The sequence below is a fragment of the Pseudophryne corroboree genome, chromosome 11, assembly GCF_028390025.1.
Source record: "Pseudophryne corroboree isolate aPseCor3 chromosome 11, aPseCor3.hap2, whole genome shotgun sequence".
Classification (NCBI taxonomy): domain Eukaryota; kingdom Metazoa; phylum Chordata; class Amphibia; order Anura; family Myobatrachidae; genus Pseudophryne; species Pseudophryne corroboree.
The window spans coordinates 301,568,730-301,595,392 of record NC_086454.1 but is presented as its reverse complement, the minus strand read 5'-3'; the positions used below and the strand labels follow the sequence as shown (position 1 = coordinate 301,595,392).

At 47.7% G+C, this 26,663-nt stretch overlaps 1 protein-coding gene across 2 annotated transcripts in view; it reads right to left on the bottom strand.

Moving 5' to 3' along the window:
- The window catches only part of ACSF3 (acyl-CoA synthetase family member 3), a 127,766-nt gene that overhangs the window by 9,380 nt on the left and 91,723 nt on the right, over window positions 1–26,663 (bottom strand). Inside the window, exons 6-9 of one of the 2 annotated variants that reach the window (XM_063945533.1) lie at window positions 21,821–21,933; window positions 20,764–20,890; window positions 12,383–12,484; window positions 740–824 (exon numbers count right to left, since the gene is read on the bottom strand). In XM_063945533.1, coding sequence (XP_063801603.1) covers window positions 12,396–12,484; window positions 20,764–20,890; window positions 21,821–21,933 — 329 coding nt within the window. In that variant the 3' untranslated portion in view covers window positions 740–824; window positions 12,383–12,395. Of the gene's footprint in view, window positions 1–689; window positions 825–12,382; window positions 12,485–20,763; window positions 20,891–21,820; window positions 21,934–26,663 lie in introns of those variants that run through there. The other variant, XM_063945532.1, reaches the window with a different exon arrangement.

The window sequence follows — 26,663 nt, the reverse complement described above, 5'->3', positions numbered from 1 at the left end:
TCAAACCATGGATAGTGATATATAGCACGGTGAAAAAGTACCAGCCAACCAGCTCCTAAGTGTCATTTTTCAAACACAGCCTGTGACATGGCAGTTAGGAGCTGATTGGTTGGTACTTTATCACATGCTATTCATCACTCTCCAAGGCTTGATAAATCTGGGCCCCAGCCAGCCACTAATAGCCTGCCTTTGGTAGGACTTCTCACTCAGGGGCAGATGTATTAACCTGGAGACGGCATAAGGAAGAGATAAACCAGTGATATGTGCAAGGTGATAAAGGCACCAGCCAATCAGCTCCAATATGTAAATTAACAGTTAGGATCTGATTGGCTGGTGCCTTTATCACCTTGCACATATCACTGGTTTATCACTTCCTTATGCCACCTCCAGGTTAATACATCTGCCCCTATGTCCTGAGCTTGAGGCATATTTAATAAAAATGATGTCCAAGACCTTTTTTAAAAAAAAAATGCGCACTCTTATGGTTAATATAGTCCTGGAGTGGGACAGAACACAAGGCTTTAAACAGAACAAAAAGTGACAAATCAAAAGAAGCCATCTAATATTTCTATAAATGTTGTGCAGGGAAGAAAGAAGAAAATAGAAGAAAAGTGATAATGGTATGTGCTATCTCTACTGGTTGCCCAGTGTGTATAGGTACTTCCCTTCTAAAGAGGCATAATACATACCTGTAATACTAGGGTGAGCCAAAAGGTGGCGCTCTACATCCAAAGCGCTGATTTTGTAACCTCCACTCTTTATGATGTCAACAGAGGTTCGGCCAAGGATCCAGTAAGAGCTGTCCTTGTACACTGCAGTGTCCCCTAGGAATATACAAACATATAACCCAACAATGGGCCTGATTTAGATGTGGTCGCCATTTCCATATTTATACAGCTGACTGCACATTCATCTTAGTCACAATGCACATGCGTTCGCAGTGAGGGGTTATTTGCAAGTGACTGACAGACATGGGCCGTCTTGTGGAAGGTACCGAAGGGAGGCGGCAAAAAACGGTGTGTTGTGACTGTTTTCGAGGAGTGTATCTGCCTACAATGCAAATACAGTACACTGAAAATGTTCGGCCATTCTGCTTTGACCATAGGGTTACTCAAATGGTCGGTTATTGAAGGATCTGCAACCACTGCTGTGCAGCTGCTTTGATCTGCGAGGCCGCTAGAGGACGTTCCGATACATCTCCAGGCAGTTGCTGCATTATCATATTTTTCTATGGCAGCTGCGTAAAAAAATTGCAGTAGCGATTGCATTAGCGAACACATCTGAATCAGGCCCGATGTAATGAACATACAACAGCACTTACTGAACATCTGCTTTACACTGAAATAATTGATCACTGACATTCAGTGACTTCTATCTATTAGAAGATTTGTCATAATCTATGTTCAAGTTATCAGACATACGACCCGGGAATTTCCCTGCTCAGTCCCCGGGTTTTTCATCTCCGAAAAATCCCAGGTTTTTGCTGGAGACCCCCGTTCACACTTAACCTGAGACCTGGGAAATTCCCGGGTCGACCCCTTTCAGAAATAAGCCTGGTCTGCCCTGGCAGCCAGAATAGACGAGGCTACTCTTATGTCACATACACACACACGTCACACTCATACATGTCTTACACACACTCACTCACGTCTTACACAGGGATCAGTACGAAATCCCGCCGGACGGGATCTTGGCAGTTGGAATACCGACACCGGGATCCCGACTGGCACAATCCCGACAGGGAGGCGAGCGCAACGCAGCCCCTTGCGGGCTCGCTGTGCTCGTCACGCTGCGGGCACACTAATTTATTCTCCCTCTATGGGTGTCGTGAATTGTGCCGGTCGGGATCCCGGTGTCGGTATTTCGACGCCCGGGATTCCGTCCGGCGGGATCTTGACCGCATTCCCTTACACATACACATGTCACACTCAAACACACACATACATGTAATATACACACATGCCAAATTCACACACACACACACACACACACACACACACACACACACACACACACACACACACACACACACACACACACACACACACACACACACACACACACCAGCAAAGACCTCACCACAACAGGCCGCCTCTCTGTTAGGCTTCTACTATTCACTGCAGCACGGACTACAGCAGACAACTCCAGGCAGCCCTGCCACTTCCAGTATTACACACGCCAATCGTAGTCATGTAGGTGCGAGCTGGGAGTAGATTCCCAGTCGCACCATTCAGACCTAAGCCAGGAAAAACCCTGGTCAATTGCAGGGTCGGCAACCCGGGAACGTGTTCCCAAGGTTGGGCCCTTTCAGACATGACAAAATCCCAGGTTGATGCGCATTCAAGTGCAAAATCCCGGGATTTTGGAGGATGTCTGAAAGGGGTACTAGTCATTTATCCACTACTACACACATGAACCACCACACTTTAACTGATTAGTAATTATATTCCGGTCCTTGCTCTAGCATATGTCTTCAAGTAAAACTTTGCAGCCAAACTGTTTCCATATCAATAATGTATGATTTACCGGCAGCGAGTTCACTCGCCACGCTTCAAACGTGGACCCACCAACCAAGTGGGAATAACAGGTGGCTGGCTGGATTTCATCAGTCAGTATTTCACCGGCTGTCAGGATTCTGGCGTCAGTCTCCTGAACACAGGGATCCCGACAGCCGTCATTCTTCACCAAACCCAGCCAAATCTCATCCTAGACCTCTGTTCCACGCTCTCTATGTACCCCATCTGTGTCACCCCTGTCTGTCTACCCCTCCCCTTTAGAATGTAAGCTCTCACGAGCAGGGCCCTCTGCTTATCCTTTTCTTACTTTAATAATATTCAACTGCGCCAAATCCGGCAGTCTTCTGCCACCTGATACTTATTTCAAGGTCATCTGCTGATGTAGCTATGTTTATTTACCCTGTACTTGTGCTATATTGTCGTCAACTGTAAGTTGCGGTTTTCCTGCTTGATTGATTATTTGTTTATGTACTCTGTAATTGGGCGCTGCGGAACCCTTGTGGCGCCATATAAATAGAGGATAATAATAATAATAATTGTAACTGCACCCCGTCTGTATTGAGTATTGTGCACAGCTACGCGTATCCGGCTGAGTCCTGTGTACAGCTACCCGTGTCCGACTGAGTACTGTGCACAGCTACCCGTGTCAGTATGAGTCCTGTGCACAGCTACCCATATCCGGATGAGTGTTGTGCACTGCTACCCGTGCCCGGCTGAGTGTTGTGCACAGCTACCCGTGTCCGGCTGGGTCCTGTGTACAGCTACCAGTGTCCGACTGGGTCCTTTGCACAGCTACCTGTGTCCAGCTGAGTGTTGTGCACAGCTACCCGTGCCCGGCTGGGTCCTTTGCACAGCTACCTGTGTCCGGCTGAGTGTTGTGCACAGCTACCCGTGCCTGGCTGGGTCCTTTGCACAGCTACCTGTGTCCGGCTGAGTGTTGTGCACAGCTACCCGTGCCCGGCTGGGTTCTTTGCACAGCTACCTGTGTCCGGCTGGGTGTTGTGCACAGCTACCCGTATCCGGCTGAGTGTTGTGCACAGCTACCCATGTCCGGCTGTCAAAGTAATGTATAGCTGTTACAATATTGTGTACCCATGACTCCTTTTATAACACTGTCTGCCCCAGATTTTGCACATTCACACTATTGTCTGTCCCAAATACTGCCAATTTACAGCTGTGAGCCCTGGACACTGCCCTTGATTGTGCCCTCTTTCTACCGTTTTCCTGGATGCTGCCACCTACCAATTGTCTGTCCTGGAAACTGCCTGTTCAGATCAGTCTGCTCTGAATACTGCTCATTCATTCCCAATTGTCTGACCAAGATGCACGTACTTTACAGTTGTTTGCCCAGGATGCAGATCTTTATAAAGACTTACTGTGCCTTGAGTACTCACCTTTCAAAATTGTCTGACCCCAGAAACTGCCTGTTCGGGATCAGTACGTAATCCCGCTGGACGGGATCCCGGCGGTCGAAATCCCGACGCCGGAATCCCGACAGGGGTGGCGAGAGGAACGCAGCCCCTTGCGGGCTTGCTTCGCTCGCCACGCTGCGGGCACGGTGCCTCGCTACGCTCGGCACACTATTATATTCTCCCTCTATGGGTGTCGTGGACACCAACGGAGGGAGAATATGTCGGGATTGTGGCGGTCAGGATTCCGGCATCGGTATTTCGACCGCTGGGATCCCGTCCAGCGGGATGTTGACCGCATCCCGCCTCTTCATGTCTGCCCTAGACGCTGCTTGTTCATAATGGTCTGTCTCATCCAGTCTCACTTTTTACTGATTGAACCAGTTCACTACTGTTTGCCCAGGTCTGCGTACCTCCCAACATGACTCTCTCCAGGAGGGACACAATGCTCTGCTTCTGGACTTTCCTCTTAATATATTATTGCCATCACCTGTGTTGAACAGGTTAATGGAAAAGAGAGGTGTTTCAGCACAGGTGCAGACAATCATAAATTAAGAGGGAAGTCCAGGAGCAGAGCATTCTGTCCCTCCTGCAGAGGGTCATGTTGGGAGGTATGGGTCTGTACTGCCCACAGGTGGCTGTACTGTGCGCAGCTATCCGTTCCTGGCTGTCCTGTGCGCAGCTATCCGTTCCTGGCTGTCCTGTGCACAGCTATCCGTTCCTGACTGTCCTGTGCACAGCTATCCGTTCCTGGCTGTCCTGTGCACAGCTATCCGTTCCTGGCTGTCCTGTGCACAGCTATCCGTTCCTATCCGTTCCTGACTGTCCTGTGCACAGCTATCCGTTCCTGGCTGTCCTGTGCACAGCTATCCGTTCCTGGCTGTCCTGTGCACAGCTATCCGTTCCTGGCTGTCCTGTGCACAGCTATCCGTTCCTGGCTGTCCTGTGCACAGCTATCCGTTCCTATCCATTCCTGACTGTCCTGTGCACAGCTATCCGTTCCTGGCTGTCCTGTGCACAGCTATCCGTTCCTGGCTGTCCTGTGCACAGCTATCCGTTCCTATCCGTTCCTGACTGTCCTGTGCACAGCTATCCGTTCCTGACTGTCCTGTGCACAGCTATCCGTTCCTGGCTGTCCTGTGCACAGCTATCCGTTCCTGACTGTCCTGTGCACAGCTATCCGTTCCTGGCTGTCCTGTGCACAGCTATCCGTTCCTGACTGTCCTGTGCACAGCTATCCGTTCCTGGCTGTCCTGTGCACAGCTATCCGTTCCTGACTGTCCTGTGCACAGCTATCCGTTCCTTGCTGTCCTGTGCACTGCTATACATTCCTTGCTGTCCTGTGCACTGCTATCCGTTCATGACTGTCCTGTGCACAGCAATCCGTTCCTGGCTGTCCTGTGCACAGCTATCCGTTCCTGACTGTCCTGTGCACAGCTATCCGTTCCTGGCTGTCCTGTGCACAGCTATCCGTTCCTGACTGTCCTGTGCACAGCTATCCGTTCCTGGCTGTCCTGTGCACAGCTATCCGTTCCTGACTGTCCTGTGCACGGCTATCCATTCCTGGCTGTCCTGTGCACAGCTATCCGTTCCTGACTGTCCTGTGCACAGCTATCCGTTCCAGGCTGTCCTGTGCACTGCTATCCGTTCATGACTGTCCTGTGCACAGCTATCCGTTCCAGGCTGTCCTGTGCACAGCTATCCGTTCCTGACTGTCCTGTGCACAGCTATCCGTTCCTGACTGTCCTGTGCACAGCTATCCGTTCCTGGCTGTCCTGTGCACAGCTATCCGTTCCTGGCTGTCCTGTGCACAGCTATCCGTTCCTGGCTGTCCTGTGCACAGCTATCCGTTCCTGGCTGTCCTGTGCACAGCTATCCGTTCCTGGCTGTCCTGTGCACAGCTATCAGTTCCTGACTGTCCCGTGCACAGCTATCCGTTCCTGACTGTCCTGTGCACAGCTATCCGTTCCAGGCTGTCCTGTGCACAGCTATCCGTTCCTGACTGTCCTGTGCACAGCTATCCGTTCCTGACTGTCCTGTGCACAGCTATCCGTTCCTGGCTGTCCTGTGCACAGCTATCCGTTCCTGACTGTCCTGTGCACAGCTATCCATTCCTGGCTGTCCTGTGCACAGCTATCTGTTCCTGACTGTCCTGTGCACAGCTATCCGTTCCTGACTGTCCTGTGCACAGCTATCCGTTCCTGACTGTCCTGTGCACAGCTTTCCGTTCCTGACTGTCCTGTGCACAGCTTTCCGTTCCTGGCTGTCCTGTGCACAGCTATCCGTTCCTGGCTGTATCCGTTCCTGGCTGTCCTGTGCACAGCTATCCATTCCTGGCTGTCCTATGCACAGCTATCCGTTCCTTGCTGTCCTGTGCACAGCTATCCGTTCCTGGCTGTCCTGTGCACAGCTATCCGTTCCTGACTGTCCTGTGCACAGCTATCCGTTCCTGACTGTCCTGTGCACAGCTATCTGTTCCTGACTGTCCTGTGCACAGCTATCCGTTCCTGGCTGTCCTATGCACAGCTATCCGTTCCTGGCTGTCCTGTGCACAGCTATCCGTTCCTGGCTGTCCTGTGCACAGCTATCCGTTCCTGGCTGTCCTGTGCACTGCTATCCGTTCCTGACTGCCCTGTGCACAGCTATTTGTTCCTGACTGTCCTGTACACTGCTATCCGTTCCTGACTGTCCTGTGCACAGCTATCCGTTCCTGGCTGTCCTGTGCACAGCTATCCGTTCCTGGCTGTCCTGTGCACAGCTATCCGTTCCTGGCTGTCCTGTGCACTGCTATCCGTTCCTGACTGTCCTGTGCACAGCTATCTGTTCCTGACTGTCCTGTGCACAACTATCCGTTCCTGGCTGTCCTGTGCACAGCTATCCGTTCCTGACTGTCCTGTGCACAGCTATCCGTTCCTGACTGTCCTGTGCACAGCTATCCGTTCCTGACTGTCCTGTGCACTGCTATCTGTTCCTGACTGTCCTGTGCACAGCTATCCGTTCCTGACTGTCCTGTGCACTGCTATCTGTTCCTGACTGTCCTGTGCACAGCTATCCGTTCCTGGCTGTCCTGTGCACAGCTATCCGTTCCTGGCTGTCCTGTGCACAGCTATCCGTTCCTGGCTGTCCTGTGCACAGCTATCCGTTCCTGGCTGTCCTGTGCACAGCTATCCGTTCCTGGCTGTCCTGTGCACAGCTATCCGTTCCTGACTGTCCTGTGCACAGCTATCCGTTCCTGACTGTCCTGTGCACAGCTATTTGTTCCTGGCTGTCCTGTGCACAGCTATCAGTCTCTGGCTTTTCTGTTTACAGCCATCACTCCCTGTCTGCCTTGTAATGTACACCGCAATCCAATCTAGCCTGTAAAAGGCATAGAGATAATCTATCCCTAGCCTCTAGGATGATGTCTCTGAGGTAGTAAACACAACAGCGCTCCCCAGGGTGGAAGGAAGGGGGGCTCAGAATGAATTAAGAGACTTTCACATCATCTATTTCCTGGAGTGATGCATGCAACTGTGGACTGGAGATACGGTCACTGGGATGTGTCTGGGAAAAACAGCCTTTCAATGGTTTAGAGTGCAAACTGTACAGAACAAACAGGAAAACAATCTCTTCTAGGCCCGCAGCTCAAGCTGTGTCCTATGGCAAGTTAACACAGAGCACATACAGCAAAGGCTTTTATTATACATGAGTGACGGGCCATCGCGCACCTTTCCAGACTGGATCCTATCCATTAAGTTATATAGATGAGGCTGCAGACAAACGAACAAAAAAACAAAAAACCCTTTACAGATACAAGTGTCTCTCAGGACACCCATTAGAATGATCACGCTGTAATGCTATAAATTGCTGAGTGGAGCAGTCAATGTGCGCAAATGTCACGGTATCAGCACTCGCTCCACTGACTTTGTTTTTGCAAACCTCAACAACTTGCACAAACACTAACATCCCCGACCAACTAATATGTAAAAATAATTGTAAACGATTATCATTTGTTTATAAGGTGCTACAAAGGTTCTGTAGAGCCGTACCAAGGGGATAATAATGGACGAACAGATGCATAAGTATTATTATTTATTACGTTTCTTATACAGCGCAGCATATTCCGTTGCGCTTTACAATTAGAACAGTAATAGAACAAAACTGGGTAAAAACAGACAGACATAGGAGGTAGGAAGTACAGACTATTACATACATTATATAAATACAGACACATACTTACCTGACGTCGTCACAAGGTTGTCATCCACAATGTTAAAATGTCGTAAGGCCACATGAGAATGTCATCCTCAGAATGTCTACATGTTCACAATGTCAACACTGGAAATGTAGACCTATTAAATTCCGACATTCTAATGCTGGCCTTACATTAGGACGATTTTCCTAGAACTCCCCGGGAGCCCCTGGCAGTCCTGGACACACGATTTAATCTTTCTTTTTTACAATGGGCCTAATTCAAACCTGATCGCAGCAGCAAATTTGTTAGCAGTTGGGCAAAACCATGTGCACTGCAGGGGGGCAGATATAACATGTGCAGGGAGAGTTAGATTTGGGTGGGGTGTGCTCAAACTGAAATCTAAATTGCAGTGTAAAAATAAAGCAGCCAGTATTTACCCTGCACAGAAATAATATAACCCACCCAAATCTAACCGTCTCTACAAATGTTATATCTGACCCCCCTGCACTGCACATGGGCGGTCATTCCGAGTTGTTCGCTCGTTACCGATTTTCGCTATGCTGCGATTTGTTGCAAATTGCGCATGCGCAAGGCACGCATGGCGCATGCGCTTAGTTATTTAACACAAAACTTAGCAGTTTTGCTGTGGCTTCTGCGGCGCTTTTCAGTCGCACTGCTGTTCGGTAAATGATTGACAGGAAAGGGACGTTTCTGGGCGGCAACTCAGCGTTTTCCCCAGCATTTGCAAAAAAACACAGGCGTGTCAGGGAAAAACGCGGGAGTGTCTGGAGAAACGGGGGAGTGGCTGGCCGAACGCAGGGCGTGTTTGTGACGTCAAACCAGGAACTAAACGGACTGAGCTGATCACAATCTGTGAGTAGGTCCGGAGCTACTCAGAAACTGCTAAGAATTATTTAGTAGCAATTCTGCTAATCTTTCGTTCGCTATTCTGCTAAGCTAAGATACACTCCCAGAGGGTGGCGGCCTAGCGTGTGCAATGCTGCTAAAAGCAGCTAGCGAGTGAACAGCTCGGAATGAGGGCCATGGTTTGCCTAACTGCTAACAAATTTGCTGCTGCGATCTACTCTGAATTACCCCCAATGGCCCTCATTCCGAGTTGATCGCAGCCAGCAACTTTTTGATGCTGGTGCGATCAACTAATCTCCGCCTATGGGGGAGTGTATTTTAGCATAGCAGGGCTGCGATCGCTTGTGCAGCCCTGCTATGCTAAAAAAGTTTCACTCAAAACAAGATTAGCCCTGCAGCTACTTACCCAGTGCGACGGATCCATCGATGAAGGTCCCGGTCCTGACGTCAGACATCCGCCCTCCGTTCGCCTGGACACGCCTGCGTTCTTCTTACCACTCTCCGAAAACGGCTGGAAACGGTGAGTATCCGCCCCGGAACACCTCCCGCCTGTCCATCTTTTTGCGATCGCCGCTGCAATCACATTTGTCGCTGGTGGCATCGTTGCCCGGCGATGATCGTCGCCAGGCAAAGACGCACGTGTGCAATGCGACCGACGCGCATTTCTGACCCATTCGAACCGCAGCGAAGAACCACTGCGTGCAAACGGGTCGTAATGACCCCCTATGTGCATATGATTTGCATATGATCTTACGACCTATTATGCGCCCCTTTATGATGGATCGTCTCTCGATCCATTGTATGCCTCATCAAAAGCATACACTCAAATGACGCTGATCGAACGATCCATCGTATGTGCATAAAACATGTGCATACGATTACGCATACAATTACGACGGATAATATGGGCTGCACGTATGATCAGAGGATGCGACATTCGACCCGCGGGACCAGAGGTTACGACATTCGACCCGCGGGACCGTGCATTGCATCGTAATCATACCCAAATAATGCCCAATGTGCACGATCGAGGCACTGAAATGGTGTATTCGTACGTAAAATCATCCTAATGTATGGCCAGCTTAAGAATATCGATATTGGAGTTATGCTGTGGGACGGGAGGGTTAGGCAGTAGGGGATGGTTAGAGTTGGACACTGGGGGAGGTTAGGCGGAGTTAGAGATAGAGGGACTGTACTTACCGGAACACTGCCACATCAGATGACTCCACCAGAACTGCTCACCACATGCTGAGATCCTGAAGCCGCCACTGAAGACGACACAGCCACTAGGAAAGTGACCGCTGGGCCACAAGGGACAGTTTTTTGACATTTTACCATGTTGACATTTCAGCAGTGCTGACATGACAATCTTATACCACACCCCATAATTACAGCGTGGAGATAGCATAATTGGAAAGGAACTGCTCTTATGAGCTAAAAACTATGGGGATCATTCAGAGTTGATCGCTAGCTGCCGTTGTTCGCAGCACAGCGATCAGGCAAAAAATCAGTACTTCTGCGCATGCGTATGGGCTGCAGTGCGCACGTGTGAAGTACTTTCACAAAAAACGATGCAGTTTCACACAAGGTCTAGCGACGCTTTTCAGTCGCACTGTTGATTGTTGAATGATTGACAGGAAGTGGGTGTTTCTGGGTGGTAACTGGCTGTTTTCCGGGAGTGTGCTAAAAAACGCAGGCGTGTCAGGTAAAAACGCAGGCATGCCTGGGGAAACGGGGGAGTGGCTGGCGTGGGGCAGGGCGTGTTTGTGACGTCAAACCAGGAACCAAACAGTCTGAAGTGATCGCAAGGAAGGAGTAGGTCTGCAGCTACTCTGAAACTGCTTGAAAAAATGTCAGCACTATTCTGCTAACCTTTCGTTCGCACTTCTGCTAAGCTAAGATACACTCCCAGAGGGCGGCGGCTTAGCGTTTGCACTGCAGCTAAAAGCAGCTAGCGAGCGATCAACTCGGAATGAGGGTCTATGAGCCTAATTCAAGGTTGATTGCAAAAGCAAAATCTTCCTCTGATGGGCAAAACCATGTGCACTGCGGGGAGGGAGCGGATATAACCTGTGCAGAGAGAGTTAGATTTGGGTGGGTTATATTGTTTCTGTGCAGGGTAAATACTGGCTGCTTTATTCTTACACTGCAAATTTAGATTTCAGTTTGAACACACCCCACCCGAATCTAACTCTCTCTGCACATGTTATATCTGCCACACCTGCAGTGGCGTATCTATAATCAGTGGTGCAAGTAAATATTTTCTTAGTGGTACGGAGTGTGCTGAAAAATGGGCGTGGTCATGTGTCATAAGTGGCCGTATCTACATTATATTAAATTAAATTTGATAAAAATACATAGTAATGCCCCCATTATAACAGGAATATATACTGCAGTCGTGCCCCCGGTATAATAGAAATAAATAGTAGTGTCCCACATTACATTAGAAATATATAGTAATGCCCCCATAATAATAGACATGTATAGTAGTGTCCACATTACAATAGAAATATATAGTAATGCCCCATAATAATAGAAATATATAGTAATGCCCCATAATAATAGAAATATATACTAATACCCCCATAATAATAGAAATATATAGTAGTGTCCACATTATATTAAAGAATTAATGACCACATTATATTAAAGAATTAATGACCTCACACAGTAAAGCCAGAGACATGCCCGGCAGCCCAGCCTGCGAAGAACAAAAGCCGCTCAGTACAGATGCGTCACTGGAGCCGAGTGAAGGGAAACAGCTGGACACTGCAGGAAAAGGCACCAGCCCAGTCTCCTCCCTTTGCAGGAAGCATGATGTGATCTTATGACATCACCATCGCGCTGCCTGTAGCCCTGACAAAGTGGGAGGAGCAGTCATGCTGCCAAACACCATGGTCTTGTTGCTCGGCAGAGCATTATAATTGCGGTAATGGCAGTCACGGGTGCAGTGTGTGCAGTGGGTGGTACTGCGTACCTGCTGCCAAATTCTTAAGGGTACTCCGTACCTGAGCGTACCTGCATGCTTGCACCACTGTCTATAATGGACCCATGAGATTTGAATCACTTCGTTTGTGTGGCAGACCCCCCTATAAGTGCTCCTAGTAGCTCCATTTTTCCCACAATGTATCCAGAAAGAATGCATCAGCCCATCAGGACTGACAGCGCCTTTACGTAAAGTAGTCATTATAGTTGTGTTTAGTCAAATTGGATGAGGGTGTTTAGTGTTTAAAAGTTGATAAAGTATAGTAATCCAAACATGAATACATATAAAGATAAAAGGACATCTACACTGGGAAAATAACAACAAAAAGAATAACAAATATTTTTAAATGGAAACTGAAACACTAGTGCACCTTTTTGGCTGCAGACAGCGGAGTGGAGGCAGCCATTTTGTGGGTTGCTCCAAGACTTACTAAAATCAATTGGCTAGGATTCCGTCACACCCTGAGGCGTACAGTAAAGGTGGCCATTTTGTTGGTTGACATCACTGGTGCACAAGTGAATGGATAGTCTGCCTACAGATGCACAGTAAAGGTAAAATATAATCTATTAATATATAGGTTCAGCCAAGAATTTTTTTTAAATACCAAAACTAACTCACTGGCCCCCTTCCAAGCGTTAAAGAAATGTTGCTATTAATTATGACAAAAAGCATTTTACAAAATGACTAATTACCGTACACACACCCAGGTGCACATTAGAGATGTATCATATGAACACCGAGACATTTTATTTTTTTCTTTATTTGGGAATGAGCCGGGATTGGGGGGAAGGGGGGGTCGCTAAGGTGTGGGAGGATGGGTTCTCGACCACTCTCCGTCTCTTCAGTGGGATTCTGCCTGTCTCTTGTATGTGCGTGTGTGGCATCCCCCCTCCCCTCTCGCATAAGGAGCCGCATCAATAGTCCTCCATCTGCTCGCATACATCACACTCTTCATTTCAGTTTATTAGCCGGAATAAATCATAAATATTTCATTGTACATCAGCACGGCCAGCGGGGGGAGTGGAGTCATCCATCTCACGCCCGCTCCCGGAGACCTGCCACCCGCCAATAACCCTTTCACTCTATTAAACAAGATTGATACAGTGCTGGAATCTGCACAGAGAGTGACACAGAGGGGGTGGGGGGGGGGGGGGGGGGGAGAGAACTCTGGGGACTCGGGCTGGCCAGAACTACGCAGGAATCCACCATAGTAGGTGTAAAATAAGAAGCGCACAGCAAGCTTATTAATCGGTCACATAAAGTGAGTGAATGTGGCAGAGCGAAGGTGGAGGTAAACACAGTGATGAAGTGTAGATTAAATAAAAAATTGGTAAAAACACAGACAGATCTATTGATGCTATACTTTGTGCTAAACAGCAACCGGTCAGACCTGCGATGCTTCTTTGTGCGCACAATCCGTCTACTTGTGCTCCTAGTGAATTACAATGCCTATATCATGTATTTAGAAACAGAATAGAGCACTGCTCCATTCAGCCTAAATCATGACCTAAATGAATCACGAGCAGGGACACAACAAGGCACTCATGCCTTTATTACATGTCACTGCTCACTAAATTGCTCAGAGTGCATCTAAAAATGCACTTTTATGCAGAAGTGCAAATGAAATGAGCAAAGAGCATGCTGTGATGTGTGTATAGGGATGGGATCCAATCTTTAGGACCTCTGGACTGCAGGCCTAGTACAGGGAAGAAAGGGCTGTGCGGCCTCCTGCAAAGTAGTGAGTGCAGGGTCGTAACTAGAGGTGTGCAAGCGAAGCCATTACCCAAGGCCATGGAGGCAACCCTGTCGCTGCCCCACAGCACCTGCATTTGGCCTGGAACAGAACCCTGCATCCTGTAGAGCCGCCAAAGGACACTCCTGGCAGCACTATGCTTCCTTGTGCCGACGAACCTGTCCCCTCGGCTTGATATCAATGCGTTGCGTGTACTGCACCGGCACAGGGCCCATTTTTGCTCTGCTCCGGCATAGAAGGAGTGCCTTTACACATGTGACCTCTCCGACCTTTATCTCAATTAATCTCGTCGCTCAAAATGGAATATGCTACTTGAGAGACTTGCCTACACTCGACTGACACACTTTCTTCACTCACACTTTTTATTGGACCCACTTCAGTCAGGCTTCTGTTCCCAACACTCCACAGAGACAGCACTGACTAAATTGGTTAATGATTTGGTCACTACGAAGTCTAAAGGCCATTACTCGCTACTTATTCTTCTAGATCTATCTGCTGCATTTGACACTGTAGACCACTCTCTTCTCATACAAACACTACAATCCCTAGGTCTTAAAGACACAGCCCTTTCTTGGTTCTTATCCTACCTATCTAATCGCTCCTTCAGTGTTCGCTTCTCTGAATCTACCTCCTCTTCGCTACCTCTTTCAGTTGGAGTACCGCAAGGCTCAGTCTTGGGTCCTCTGCTTTTCTCTAGCTATACCTCATCTCTTGGTGAACTAATCAGCTCTTTTGGATTTCAGTATCATCTGTACGCAGATGATACTCAAATCTACCTTTCCTCCCCTGATTCGTCCCTATCTGTATTGGTCAGGGTCACTGAATGCCTTTCTGCCATTTCATCCTGGATGACATCTCGCCACCTCAAACTTAATATTTAAAAAACAGAGTTAATTATATTTCCATCGGCCAATAGTAGTTACCAACCTGATATCTCTATCACTGTTGAAAACTCGACAATCTACCCTACCCCACAAGCTCGCTGCCTAGGTGTCATCCTTGACTCTGATCTGTCCTTTGTTCCCCACATTCAATCTGTCTCAAGATCATGTTACATGCTTCTAAAGAATATATCCAAAATACCACCATACCTTACACAAGACACTGCTAAAACTGTAATCCATGCTCTCATTATCTCCCGCATTGATTATTGCAATAGTTTTCTTACTGGTCTTCCCAAAACGAGACTCTCACCACTACAATCCACGCTGAATGCAGCTGCGAGGCTAATCTTCCTCGCTAGATGTTCATCGTCTGCAGATCCACTCTGTCAGTCCCTCCATTGGTTACCTGTATTCTACCGTATTCAATATAAAATACTTTTACTCACACACAAGGCTATTAACCAAACTACACCAACATACATCTCTTCACTCATCTCAAAATATCTCCCTACCAGACCTCCGCTTTGAACAAGATCTGCATCTCTCATTCACACGTATTACTTGTTCCCACTCACGATTGCAGGACTTTCATCGGGCTGCACCCACTCTGTGGAATGCCCTACCACGCACAATAGGACTCTCCTCTAGTCTCCAAACCTTCAAGCGTTCCCTGAAAACTCACCTCTTTAGGCAAGCGTATCAAATTCCAGAACCGCCCACATAACTTTCATAAACCTTCCTATCAAATTGCATCCACTCTGCACAGTCCACACATATCCTCACATGTCTTCTCATTCTTCACTTTCCCTTCCTCTCGAACCCGGTTCATCATTGCTGTATGGCCATATCATACAGCCCACCAAGAACCTTTGCAATTTGGCAAACAACTATGCAATAGATAGCACCTATCCTTGTGTATCCATGCCTATTTCCCTATAGATTGTAAGCTTGCGAGCAGGGCCTTCCTACCTCTATGACTGTTTGTTATTACCCAGCTTGTTATATCTTTGTTATTTCCAATTGTAAAGCGCAACGGAATTTGCTGCGCTATATAAGAAACTGTTAATAAATAAATAAATACAGGTTGAGTATCCCTTTTGCGTTACGTTTTACAGGGAAGTGCATAGATAGGTGCACCAGTATAACCGCGTATTGGTCGAGCAGTTGGGAAGATCAAATGTCTGAGCGTATGTAGTTGACCAAGTATATTTGGTCAACTACATACGCTCAGACATTTGATCTTCCCAACTGCTCGACCAATACGCGGTTATACTGGTGCACCTATCTATGCACTTCCCTGTAAAACGTAACGCAAAAGTGGTTACAGGATGTCACAAAAGAGCGCCAGCGCTGTAGTGTTGTCTTAGTATGCGTCTGTGTCTGTCATTATTATGAATGATGAAGGGTGAAAGCACAAAGCACAGAGTGGAGGTTAGCTTAAACATATCAAAAAGCCTGAATATTAAGCTAAATAGTGTACCAGAGATAAGTTAAAGAGCTCTTAAAGCAAGAGAAGGTTTCGCTTAGTCATTCGGTAGGCGGAGGTCTCACGAATGTTGTGTTAGCAGACCCAGATACACTTAAGGGCCCCATACACTAGAACGATATGTCTGAGGCTGAAGTCAGAGGCGATTTCCCTTGAATTCTCCCGGGAGCTTCCCAGGAGTGGATCCATACAATTTGGTACATTTTGCATGCGATATATCGTATGCGATCCCAGCCATGCCTGCGGGAACCGACATATCACGAGTGCAGCAGTAACAATCTAGGGGAGCCAATCCGACCCTCGCGGAGCCGCACATCGGATCGGAACGGATACACAGCCAAAATGCCCGATTTCACCCGATATATCGGCCCGAATTGGGCTAAAATCGGGCATAATCGTTCCAGTGTATGGGGCCCTTTACATCCAACCAGGTCATAAGCACCAAAAAAGTTTGTAAACTTTTGTTATGATAGCGTAGACAACACATTTGCGATTATGTTTGCTTTAAATAGAAAGTCCTCCACAATAGAGATCAAATATAATCTTCCTTCTAATCTATGAAGTAGCCTAATCATTATTTCTAAAATCATATGATATATGCAGGACTGATGTAGAAAGCACCTATTATCTTCAGAGGCGAATGCACAATCAGCAGCGGACAGGCCGCACTGGCGACTATCATCCTCATCAGAGTGTATCTCTACCAGCCATCGGCTACTGACAGGCATGTAAGCGTCTCTATGCAGGTGTTCACAATCATGCCTACATACCACTACACTAGACTATGGGCCTAATTCAGACCTGGTGGCACGCAGGCTATTTTATGCACTGCTGCGACCAGGTAATCGCCGCCTACAGGGGAGGGGGTAAACGCTGTGCAGGGGTGCGACCGGCCATGCAGAGAGCTGCACAAACAAAAGTTTTGTGAAGTTTCTGCACAGTCCAGGACTTACTCACCCGCTGCGACGATCCGGGATGTTGCTGACGGCAGGAACCTTCCCTGGAAACGGCCGGGCACGCCTGTGTTTTTCTGGACACTCCCAGAAAACGGTGAGTTGCCGTCCATGAACACTTTCTTCCTGTCAATCTTCTTGTGGGATCGCTTTCTTCGTTCGTTTCGCTGCTGCCCGGCGACGGCCGACACGTCTGCGCATTGCGGGTCACAGGCATGCGCAGTACAGACCCGATTGCACGGCTGCGAAAAAATGCAGCTTGCGATCGGGTCTGAATGACCCCTATGTTACTCTGCCCCTTCCCTCCCCTAGGCGGCTCTCCAATAGGAAGCAGACTCAAGTGTACAAAGCAAGTAAATCTGCACACAAAGGCACAAATTTGCCGATTCTATGCTACGCAAATAGGCGTACGTCCACCTAAGCCTTAAGTGTTTAAAGTGATTCCTCTCGCTCAACCCCTTGATAAATGATGAGATATTTAAAGCAGTAGAGGTGGGAGGAGTCGCTTTGCAGAGAGGGTGATAAAGACTCCGACACAGGGGGTCATTCCGAGTTGTTCGCTCGTAATCGCTATACTGCGATTAGTCGCTTACTGCGCATGCGCAAGGTTCGCAGAGCGCATGCGCTTAGTTATTTTACACAAAAGTTAGGTATTTTACTCACGGCATAACAAAGCTTTTTCATCGTTCTGGTGATCGTAGTGTGATTGACAGGAAGTGGGTGTTTCTGGCCGGAAACTGGCCGTTTTCTGGGAGTGTGAAAAAAACGCTGGCGTTTCTGGGAAAAACGCGGGAGTGTCTGAAGAAACGGGGGAGTGTCTGGGCGAACGCTGGGTGTGTTTGTGACGTCAAACCAGGAACGAAACTGACTGAACTGATCGCAATGTAGGAGTAAGTCTGGAGCTACTCAGAAACTGCTAAGAAATTTCTATTCGCAATTTTGCTAATCTTTCGTTGCAATTCTGCTATGCTAAGATACACTCCCAGAGGGCGGCGGCTTAGTGTGTGCAATGCTGCTAAAAGCAGCTAGCGAGCGAACAACTCTGAATGAGGGCCACAGAGACTTAGCAAGCTATGTCATTGCAAATTTGGAAGGAGAATAACTGACATGCAGTGCTTTATTATTTGAGCATTTTGATTGACATGAGCAATCTTTAGTTACTGGCTGTAAGATGTGGTATACATCTTTAGTTGTTTGTAGAAAAAAAAAGAAGGCTCTGTCTGCCTTAACATTTTTTTGCATAGCTGCAATATAAAGTCACAATTAGGGGCTAATTCAGTAAGGATTGCAAATTCTGCTAACTAGCAGAATTTGCAATCCTTTTGTTAGCATGCTGACCGCAGCCTCCCCCCCCCCCCCCCCCCACCCCCTTCAACAAGTAGAAATTCTGAACACATTGCAATTTTTGCTTGTTAGCAGAAATTAGGGATGCCTCCTGCCGGTACAGCTTAGACACACCCTCAGGAGGCCCGCTGCCATGTTTCCTATCGTGGCGGCTGCCGCTGTGATCACGGCCCCGTTCACGCCACCCCGCCCTGTTTACCGGCCTCCGCAATGCTCCGACTCTACACTGAAAACGGAGCATTGCCACCCCCCCCCCCCCGTTTGACAGGCAGAGGTGATCACATTTTCTGACTCCCCCCCCTGCCGAGAAAATGTGGGTGCATGCGCAGGACAGGAGCTGCGCATGCACCCGCATCTTTTTCTCATTTTTTGCGGCTGGATCGGACACTGCAATCCAACCTGAGTAAGCCCCTAAGTCTGGACAGTGAACTTTAGTTTTATGTTTCATTCATGAATATGTCACTTCACTAGCTGACCTTTTCATATTGTCACGAGACAGTTAGATGTAATGCAAAACAGAATATTCATCGGAGATGCTTCAATAGAACAGTTTGGCAAAGTACATGTTTTTGGAATTTTTCACAAACACCAGAAATAAATCTTCATATTCAAGAGAGAGATTTCAGGATTTATTTATGAAGCTTCAGCAGTGTCGGACTGGGGCATGAAGGGCCCACTGGGGGAATGCTGCTGTAGGGGCCCATGCTTAAAAGGTGTAGCCAGGTACCAGTGGGGGCGTGGCCAGCCACCACAGAGGTCTGGCTAACCATTACATGTTCTGTGCCCCTTGGTAAATATATAATAAACCAAATTATTGTGAAGTATAATGTAACATATGTATTATGCATAAATCCAGTGCACTAGGATAGTCTGGAACTTGATTCATAGTGGAGGAGGAGGGCCCATCAGTGGTTTACCCTGTTCCCCTGTTGGCCAGCACGACCCTGAGCTTCGGGATGTAAAATCGTCTCTTCTGATGGTGTTTATGTCTAATATTTGATAGGGTAATGTTTTTACTAGCAAGACACAGCTGGGTAAAAGCACTGCCCTTTTAAATATTCTGCCTAAACACGCTTCGGAAATAAACCCCTTGAGGCCAAATGTCACAGGTACAGCAACATAATTTTTTTTAAAGTGCAGAGATTTCGGCAAGTTGTCAGTAAGGATTAAAGTGGCGATGTTTCTTGAGGTTAAAGCATGTTGATTTTGACTTTTAGTAAAAATTGCATTTTTTTTTAAACTGGACTGTGAACTTGCTGAAATCTCAGCACTTCCAATGACCCCGCTACCTGTTACATTTGGCCCATAGACTAAATCATGTACAAGAAGAGGATGCAGTTGTGCTGTATGGAGATCTCTTGTCCTTTTTCTTTAACGGGTCACTTTTCCCCCCCCTAATATAGCTACTCCCATGGATTCAGTATGGGATCCCGACGGTCATAAGACTGACGCCAGAATCCCAACAGGCGGGATCCTGACAGCGGGCGCAGCATGTCCCCTCGTGGGCTTGCTGCGTTCGCCCTGCTTCGGGTCCGGTGGCGAGCGAACTAATTTATCCCAGCGCTTGGAATTCGGGCCCCAGTCGAGATTCCGATCGCCGGGATTCCCTTGGCTGTCGGTATCCTGACCGCCAGGATCCCAACAGCAGGGAAACTAACTGCTTTCCGCTCCTATCAATGCCGTCATGAACACAACTATAATGTATAAATACACAAAGAATGGATATGTGGTTACATAGTGTAAATGCTCATTTGCATTGTCCAGCAATGGCAGTAATTATCTTCTCTATGGGGCCTGATTGAGAGGTGATCAGTAATTACATGTCCATGCAATTGTTCGATGATATTTGATTTAAGCATGAAAAGGAGCCGCACTGCACATGTGCAGACCTGGTCCTGTGATTCCAGCCTGCAGTTCCCAAAAGCCGCAGCACGACTGACATGCAGTTGGTGTTTGGGGGCGGCCTTAAAGAAAATGGAGACGCCGGACATGTTTTCTGTGTGTGCCGAAGCCAGTGGAGCAGTCTCTCTGGCCCAGGCAGCATAGATTTGCCAGACATCCTAAGTAACCTGAGGGTTACTCAGATGTCTGATGGGCCAGCGATGTTCCACCCTCAGATGTAGGCAGCCAGTAATAGAAGCGGGCATTTTTTTTTTTCATACAAGACACCGCCTGCGGCTTTTGCCTATTTTCGCGTAGCCGCTGCATCAGAGACGCAGAGGCGGTGCCATTAGCACCCACCTCTGAATCAGCCCCTATGTCCACTAGAGGGAATGGAAATGGATACAAACACTTCATGTCAGAAAAAGACAATACTCTTACAGGTCCTACGGGCGTCATTATTCTGTTTTCCCTTATGACCGATCTTATAGCTCTTTCAACTTCTCTCACCTGTTCTGAACCAGCCATCTGGGGTGAAAGCATCTCTTGTTTCCTTTGGTTTGTTCCAGTACTCCCTGAACACAGCTGGGCCGCGTACCTGCAGCTCCCCTTCCCTGTCCTCCAAACCTGGGGAGACCTTGAAAGCCACACCTGGAATTAGCTGATGCCAGACAAGACTGGCACCCCCCCCCCCCCCCACACACACACACATACACACACACTCCCCTTGTGCAGCTGGTGTTGACCTCGCACAATTCCTACAGTTTTGGTAACGCTCCCACGTCTTTAGGAAAACATCTGCTGCGCACGGCATCTGCCAGTTGGGAGTCTTGGCACAGGCTGGCGCCAGTTGGCAGAATTAGAAGGGGGTGGTGGGGAGGTGGGGTTGGAGAGGAAAGGCGAGAAAACAATAATACAAAACCTATGTATTTCTCATGGATGTCTACCTTCCTGAGTTGGCGCAGTTAACTCCTTCCCTACCAGTATAAAAAAAAATAATGGCCACTGTTTGTTACTCGTTCCAGTTCTTCTTCCTGCCTGCATCTTAAAGTTTTTAGAACAATAAAGCACTTGCTTTGTTGTTGTTTTTTTCTGTCCTGCTCTTTACCCGCAAACACGAGATTTCAGTGAAGTTTTGTTTTCAAATTAATATTGATGCTGTGATATTTCTACAGGGAAAATAAAAATTCAACAAGTTGCGATAGTGTCATTTCCTTTAGAGCCATCTGCTGAAAGAATAAATAAAATCAGGAACCGATCTCATTCCCTGCTGATTTTTACACGCCTTTCAGAGTTACGGGAAACGTCTAAAATTTATTTATTACATTTTTTTTTTTTATAAATCGAAGACATGTCTCGCCTGGGAAACATTTTTACATTAACCTCAACTGAACTCCCTCTTTCCTTATATCTGGGTGTGTGTCTCTCAGCAAACTGCTATTTCATTCTCTGATTTAAGGCTAGGAGCGAAATGCCATCGGTAGGAGTGCCAGAGAGGACCTGTCTGCGGCGAGCCTCTGACAGTGTCTGCCCTGTGTAAGTGGATCACACAACAAGTGTCACTTACCTTTGTACCAAAGACGTCTCCCTGAGCAAGGATAGTATAGGAGCGGCCTTCATTATGAGGAACCTCGGCTGCAATGCGGACCTCTACTCCTGGCAGGGGGTTGCCCACTGACCCTGGCAAAGAAATGAGATGCAGAAATGTTAGCCATCTTTGCAACCCTGCCGTGTATCCCATCACTGACCGGTACCTAGTAGAAACATAAATATGTCCACCAGCTCTATGACCCTATAATATGTGCAGTACAGGATTCAGTATACACCAGTACCCAAGGATCAGTACGTACGCAAGTAATAAACAAGTTATTGAAAGATATAGGCCAATATTTAAGTTAGAAGCTGTTACCATTGCCCTAGTGCTTTATGGATTATATACTTATGTCCTCGTTACCTTGTACTTGTTTAGCCCCAGGAAGAAATGAGCAGTAACTGAGCTCCAGTCACAGTAACTCAGGGGCAGATGTATTAACCTGGAGAAGGCATAAGGAAGTGATAAACCAGTGATATGTGCAAGGTGATAAAGGCACCAGCCAATCAGCTCCAATATGTAAATTAACAGTTAGGATCTGATTGGCTGCTGCCTTTATCATCTTGCACATATTACTGGTTTATCACTTCCTTATGCCTTCTCCAGGGCCCTCATTCCGAGTTGTTCGCTCGGCGATTTTCATCGCATCGCAGTGAGAATTCTCTTGGTGCGCATGCGCAATGTTCGCACTGCGACTGCGCCAAGTAACTTTGCTATGAAGAAAGTAAGTTTACTCACGGCTTTTTCATCGCTCCGACGTTCGCATTGTGATTGACAGGAAATGGGTGTTACTGGGCGGATGCACGGCGTTTTAGGGGCGTGTGGCTGAAAACGCTACCGTTTCCGGAAAAAACGCAGGAGTGGCCGGAGAAACGGTGGGAGTGCCTGGGCGAACGCTGGGTGTGTTTATGACGTCAGCCAGGACCGAAAAGCACTGAACTGATCGCACAGGCAGAGTAAGTCTGAAGCTACTCAAAAACTGCTAACTCGTTTGTGATCGCAATATTGCGCATACATCGGTCGCACATTTAAGAAGCTAAGATTCACTCCCAGTAGGCGGCGGCTTAGCGTGTGTAACTCTGCTACATTCGCCTTGCGAGCGATCAACTCGGAATGAGGGCCCAGGTTAATACATCTGCCCCTCAGTCTCACTCAGTCACTGCAATGTAATCGACAGTACCCTGATCAGTGTAAAAGCCCCATTACACCCAGGACAGTGAGACATAGCAGGGTACGACAGGGATGGGTCATTAGGGTGACCACACTTAGGTCGAAGGTCATTAGGTCGACCACTAATGATCGACATGCAGTAGGTCGACCTGGTCAGTGTCGACGTGGAAAAAGGCCGACATGAGGTTTTTTTTAACTGTTTTTGGTGTCGTTTTCCCCTCACATGGCTCGCTTTGCACACCGTGCACCGGTTTCATTTTAAAAAACACCAAGGCAGCGTCACGGGGCAATAATACAATAATACATGTATAAACAGTAACATGTAGAAAATTAAAAACACCTTAATGGCCACTCAGATATACAAGCCACCAAACAGCATAAAGTGATCAGGCGCAAAATATAAAAAAATGAAGATAGAAAGGAAACAAACAAATAAAACATAAGGTGATCATTATTACATGGAGAGCACAAGACACGGAAAATGAGTGAACCACAGATACCAGCTTGATATCCAAAACATACATGAAGCTCGCACAGCCTCAATAAACAGAACAGACGCACACCCTTGATGCGCGCACATCTCCCCCGCTCTGAGGCTGCTTGTGAGAGCAGAGCTGTGTAATTGAGGATGCTGCATGTGCTAAGCTCAGGGGGGTCCACATGCTGCTGTGTACTGAGGGGCCCTGGGAGGATTGAGACAGGCCGGTGATAAGACACACTGCGATCCGCCTGTCACAATGCGCCAGGTCCCCGCTGGAGCAGCCATTAGCCAACTGTGATCTAAACCTCCAATTAAAGCGCTGATTAGACCCGACGAGGCGTGAGCTGCCCATGAATAATTCATAGCTCTGTGCGTGAACTGAGAGCGAGAAGGAAAAGAAACTCCGGCAAATGCAGCAGAATTAACCCCTTACGCACTCCAAAGCTCAATTAACAACAATGAGCAACTGGGAGAGCTGTTATTTGATCTCCAGTCTTCTATAGTTAGCGCTGCACACAGATGAGCCCCAACCACCTTGTACCTTATAAGAACAGAGTGGCAGAGGCTTGTCCAAGGTCATAAGTATTGAAGAATGATATTCCAACAGACCCCAAAATGAGGACGCATTGGGAGACATCAACGATAAAGTTCTGAAACTTGAAATCACACGTCTGATGCTTCTAGGGGTACCCGGACTCTATGTCGACTATGAAAAGGTCGACAGTCATTAAGGTCGACCACATGCATTAGGTCGACAGAGACAAAAGGCGACATGGTTAATAGGTCAACCTGTAAAAGGTTGTCAGTGCTTATGGTCGACGGGTACAAAAGGTTGACCGGTACAAAATGGTCAACACAGCTTTTTTTGGGAGGTTTAGCATATTAATCAACTTTTTAATATTTTACTATCCACGTGGACTACAATTGGGAATAGAAACAAGCGAAGCGGGCCATGCCGAGGGGATGCGTTAATCTAATTGGGGTTCCACGTGCTTTACCGGTGTAAACGACACAAAAAAACCCAACAAAAATAGTGTGGCCACCTTTTTTTGTGTTTTTTTTTGTGTCGACCTTTTGACCTTGTCGACCTTTCCTACTCTTGATCTGTTCATGTGGCGACCTTTTGACCCTTTCGACCTAATAACTGAAGACCTTTTCCATGTAGATCTGCTGGTCTAGGAGCAGGACATTTGTCTACACAGGGTGCATAACATAAAGCCAATATTGGGGGGCACTGTCTTAATAATGTTTAACTTTTTAAACAAGAAAACAACGCATGTTCCACAGGTATGCAGTAAGTTTAGCGACAGTCACTATGGGGCTGGACGCTAGAGCAGGCACAACTGCATCTTCTTCTGCCGCGTGACTGCGTCCTTATGCTGATGCCGCAGCCGATAAAATTTGCCTACCAATTGCACCATTGGTCACACATACATCGCACCATCGGAAACTGCACCAGCCATATGGATGTGCAAAATGTCCATCTGAACGTGGCCGTCTTTGTGCTAAGTTACTTGCTACGACACACCCACTTCTGAGTAACCACACCCCTGTTCCCTACCAGGAACGCACACCGTATGTGGCTTTCTCTGCGTCACCCGGCGGTAACCATCGGGATGCATGCGCAGTGCAACTCAGACACGTGCAGATTTAAAACATCCTCTGCTTGTGTCAACATCGACACTGCGTCCACCTCTGGACCAGGCCTTATGTCAACGCAGACTATGTTGATGGCGATATGCAGGTGCAATGATCTCGACACAGTTAACATGACAAAGTAATTTAACTGTGTTGGCATTATAACTTGTTGCGTGTCGACATTATGGCGCCTGCATTCTGGCAGTAACATATGGGATAATTCAGTAAGAATCACTGATGCGATCCTTACTGCATTTCCCCTATGTTCCAGTCCTGCGCGTGTGCAGGCCCCGCACGCTGCACTTGCGACGGCAAGCTTGAGTAAGCTGAAGCTTACTCAGCCTGCCGTCGCAGATGAACATCATGACCGATGGTCACGATGTTCATCTGATATGCGATCACATCGCCAATGCAGAGAGGAGGCGTTATAGACATCCTCCTGGATTTGCATTGCTAAGGACTGCAATCCTCAATGAATCAGGCCCATAGTCGCTGTCGATAAAATATAGCTAAAAGCATCCAGTCCCACTTAATAACAAGGGGACTGACAATTTATTAAAGGAGTTTTACACTTTATGGGGGGGGGGGGGGGGGGATTCAATTGAGGGAGAATTGCGGTTGCAGTGATGTTTGAACATCGGCAATGGCAGCCTGATTCACATCCTTCACCCAGTCCAATTTGCACCCATATTGCTCAAAAGTGCTCCCTACCCTGTAGGGCAGCGTACACATTTGAACGAGGTCCCTCCACCGAAAAATGCAACGGGTGTCGCTCTAATTCGGCCGGATGAATCCATTCGCCCACAATTACAATAATTTTTTAAGGGCAGTAGTAGCCCGTGGGTTTCCCACCCGAGACAAATAATGAGGACCTCACCTAGCCAACCTCCACATAATCTGTGAGCGCCAGAAAATAAGATTTTACTCACCGGTAAATCTATTTCTCGTAGTCCGTAGTGGATGCTGGGAACTCCGTAAGGACCATGGGGAATAGACGGGCTCCGCAGGAGACTGGGCACTCTAAAAGAAAGATTAGGTACTATCTGGTGTGCACTGGCTCCTCCCACTATGACCCTCCTCCAGACCTCAGTTAGGATACTGTGCCCGGAAGAGCTGACACAATAAGGAAGGATTTTGAATCCCGGGTAAGACTCATACCAGCCACACCAATCACACCGTATAACTCGTGATACTACACCCAGTTAACAGTATGAAATATAACTGAGCCTCTCAACAGATGGCTCAACAATAACCCTTAGTTAGGCAATAACTACATACAAGTATTGCAGACAATCCGCACTTGGGATGGGCGCCCAGCATCCACTACGGACTACGAGAAATAGATTTACCGGTGAGTAAAATCTTATTTTCTCTGACGTCCTAGTGGATGCTGGGAACTCCGTAAGGACCATGGGGATTATACCAAAGCTCCCAAACGGGCGGGAGAGTGCGGATGACTCTGCAGCACCGAATGAGAGAACTCAAGGTCCTCCTCAGCCAGGGTATCAATTTTGTAGAATTTAGCAAACG